Here is a 3,087-nt window from a genome sequence, read left to right on the forward strand (position 1 = left end):
AACTCATTAAAATTATAAAATTAAATAAAAACTCATCAAAATTTTTCTTTTTTAAAATTATTTCAATATTTTCTTTTATTTTCTTAATTTTTGATTAATTTCTTAAACTTACAAAATATTATTAAATCTTATATCACAATTACGCTTATTGAAGTATTTAAATTTCTTTAATTCTTTCTTCTTTTGAGATCTTTTGAAAAATATTTGCTTCTATCCGATTTCATCTATGAGATCAATTACGATTTAAACTTTATGCTTAATATTTCTATTTCAAACTATCGATTACAAACTGTAAGGCACTTATTACTAAATTTGTGATTTTTGAACTCTTGTTGGCATCTTTTGGTTTCTTTTTATTGCTGGAGTTTTTACTTTTTGGCTGTGGAACTTCACTTAAAATTTCTTCCTCAATTTGATGAATTTGTTCACAATTTGTTGTGTCATTTTCAAATGCAATTCCACTATCTTCACTGAAATGGCTGTATTGTGAGTGATTTCCATACGAGTCTAATCGTCGTCTTGTTGTCTGATTGATTCTGAAGCTACTGCGTGGTGACGAGAAGACTGATGTTGATGGTGATGATGGTGATTGGAAGTTTTCTGAGATTGGTGGGAAGATGAAATGTCCTTGATTGAATGGACTTGATGGTGATGATGGTGGACTGATGTGGAAGTTTGGGAGTTCTGTGGATAAATAAAATTGAAGATTTTGATTAGTTTATTTTATTTTAAATTTTTAAATTTTTTAAAGTTTGAATTTTTAAAATTTGAAAATTTTTAATTTTTCAAAATTTGAATTTTTAAAATTTTGAATTTTTAAATTTTTCAAAATTTGAAATTTTCAATTTTTAAAATCTAAATTTTTATAATTCTGTAAAATTTGAATTTTTCAATTTTTTAAAATTTGAATTTCTCAATTTTTTAAAATTTAAAATCTTTTAAATTTCTAAGTTTTTAAATTTTTTCAATTTTTGGTTTTTAAATTTGAAACTTTTTTACTTTTCAAAATTTGAATTGAATAACAATTCAATTCTTAGTCTTTGTTTTTCTTTTAAATTTTATATTTTTTAACTTTTGAAAATTTGATTTTAGATTTCAATTTTTAATCTTTTTTAAATTTTTATTTTTAAAAACTCAAATTAATAAATTCAAAAAATTATAAAAATCAATTTACAAACTTCAAATTTTCAAAATTTTAACTCATTTTTTTTTTTTAAAAAATTCAAATTTCCTTAAAAAAGTCCACAAAAATGAACCAAAGAATCATCTACAAACCTTGTGAGCATCTGCAAAGTGCTTCATAAAATGCTTGCACCAACATTTCATTGTCAACGGGTGAGGGAAGTGGCGATGATTGTGGTGAATTGTCACTTCTTATTGGAATTGACATCGGTCTTGTTGGTGAACTTGGCTGTGAATTTGTTGCTTGAGTATTTCTCAAAATTTCACTGTTTGCAACTTCTTCCTCGTCGGGAATATTAAATGGAACTGCCATTATTTTTAATGTCTTTTTTTAACTTTTTAATTAGATATTGTTTTTTAAAAAATTATTTTTTTTTTGTTTTTTGAGATTTTTTTTTTGTTAATTTTTTTTGAAAATTCTCTTTTTTTAATTTTTAAGAGCTGTTCACAAAAAGCACGTCTGAATCGACTGAGATCAAGAATAAAACTGACGCTATACTGTTGCGTTATTCTTATGCAGCGATTCTATTATTTTTTTTTGTTGTTTATGCCTATATGCCTATATGTGTAAGTGTGTATGCATTTACATCTATCACAACATGTGATGTTTCATTTCACTTTTTTTGTGTGTGTGTATATGTCCTATGCTGCATCGACACTCTCCCCTCCACTTTTTTTTATTTTAGTTCTGTTCTGTATGTTTTTAAATTGTGACTTTTTTTTTCTTATAGGCAATGCAATTATGTTTATATTTACTGATATATGAAATTTTCAAGGGAAATAATTTTACTTGGCATAAATGTAGTTTTAGTAGATTATTTGATATTGAAAATGATTATAAGGAATAGGTGTGATTGAGTTGAATTGCTTTTTTATAACTGTGATTGAGAACTTTAATTTTTTTTTATTTGTGAACAGCTGTTTTAGATTGGAATAACGGATAAGATTCTTGCAAAATATTGGAATTGTTGGTGTATTGAGGTGAAAATTGGTAATTTGTATATTTTGTCAGGAAGGTGGATATTAGATCAACAGTACTTCTGCTATTTCATTTGGGGGTACTTTGTCTATTTGATAGAGATAGTGTCATACTTGGAATTGGTAATTGGCAAGCGGTAGCCAGCGATAGAGCCAGCTTCAGGAGCCGACTGAGGGAGGCCAAGGATCACACTTGATCTGTACGGCCAGTGAAGTAAGTAAGTTAGAAATTTGTCTATTTGATTGAACCCAAACATTCTAAGATTGTAGATTGACACATTAGTGCTGTGGTGAGCATCTTGTGTGCTATGGATTTTTTTGTGTCGTTCAAAATGTTAGCAAATGTCATGTGCGATTTCGGTCGAGGCTTACCACTAAGGTTTGTCACGAAAAATAAAAGGTTGTTGACTACTGCATTATGGTGTCAGGTATTTTGCAAAACATCTGATCCAAAAGTACAGCAGACATGTCGTCCACTATGTCGTTTTCAATAAAGATGAGAAACGCTGGGCTAGACCCTCTTCACATCTTTATGTGCAGAAGATAGCCGGTAAACATACTGCGTAGACATTAATAATATTCTAGCTCTTTGCCGTCTTGACTCTGGCCTGACTCCAGATTTCATCGAACTTAATCTAGAGCCGTCAATCTAGAGTTTTAGACGTCAACTGAAAGATGCCATAGATCACAGTTGATCTGCATGGCCAGCGAAGTAAAGTAAGTAATCTTGAGTCGTAGTCTTGCTAACCTGTGGCTAGAATTTCAGTTTTTTAACGCTGTGTGTTTTCCGGAATGGTAGTCAATATGGTGCTGCTATATCGCCGCACTGGTTGCAAGAGTTGAAGGTGCCTTGGTTGTAACATGACGGGTGATGTCGCCCATCTTTAATTGGCACAACGTACAGCTTTGACTCCTTTCGACGGTTTT

The 3,087-nt window shown here is 29.8% G+C and overlaps 1 protein-coding gene across 1 annotated transcript; it reads right to left on the reverse strand.

Annotated features, from left to right (window-relative positions):
- Positions 1–265: 265 nt before the first annotated feature.
- Positions 266–1,504, reverse strand: LOC139088524 (uncharacterized). The gene is made up of 2 exons (XM_070637786.1): positions 1,276–1,504; positions 266–684 (listed from the first exon to the last, which is right to left on the reverse strand). The coding sequence occupies exons 1-2, from the start codon at positions 1,493–1,495 to the stop codon at positions 266–268; spliced, it is 639 nt and encodes a 212-aa protein (XP_070493887.1). The 5' UTR covers positions 1,496–1,504.
- Between the last annotated feature and the right edge of the window lie 1,583 nt (positions 1,505–3,087).

The sequence above is a fragment of the Chironomus tepperi genome, unplaced genomic scaffold (assembly GCF_022539635.2).
Source record: "Chironomus tepperi strain 1889 unplaced genomic scaffold, CSIRO-AGI_Ctep_v1 contig_12, whole genome shotgun sequence".
NCBI lineage: Eukaryota > Metazoa > Arthropoda > Insecta > Diptera > Chironomidae > Chironomus > Chironomus tepperi.

Excerpts from the sequence above, each read along its gene's own strand:
- LOC139088524 (XM_070637786.1), bottom strand. The coding sequence starts at position 1,495 with ATGGCAGTTCCATTTAATATTCCCGACGAGGAAGAAGTTGCAAACAGT. Across the intron at positions 685-1,275 it reads ACTTTGCAGATGCTCACAAG|AACTCCCAAACTTCCACATC; the intron begins GTTTGTAGATGA and ends ATTTATCCACAG.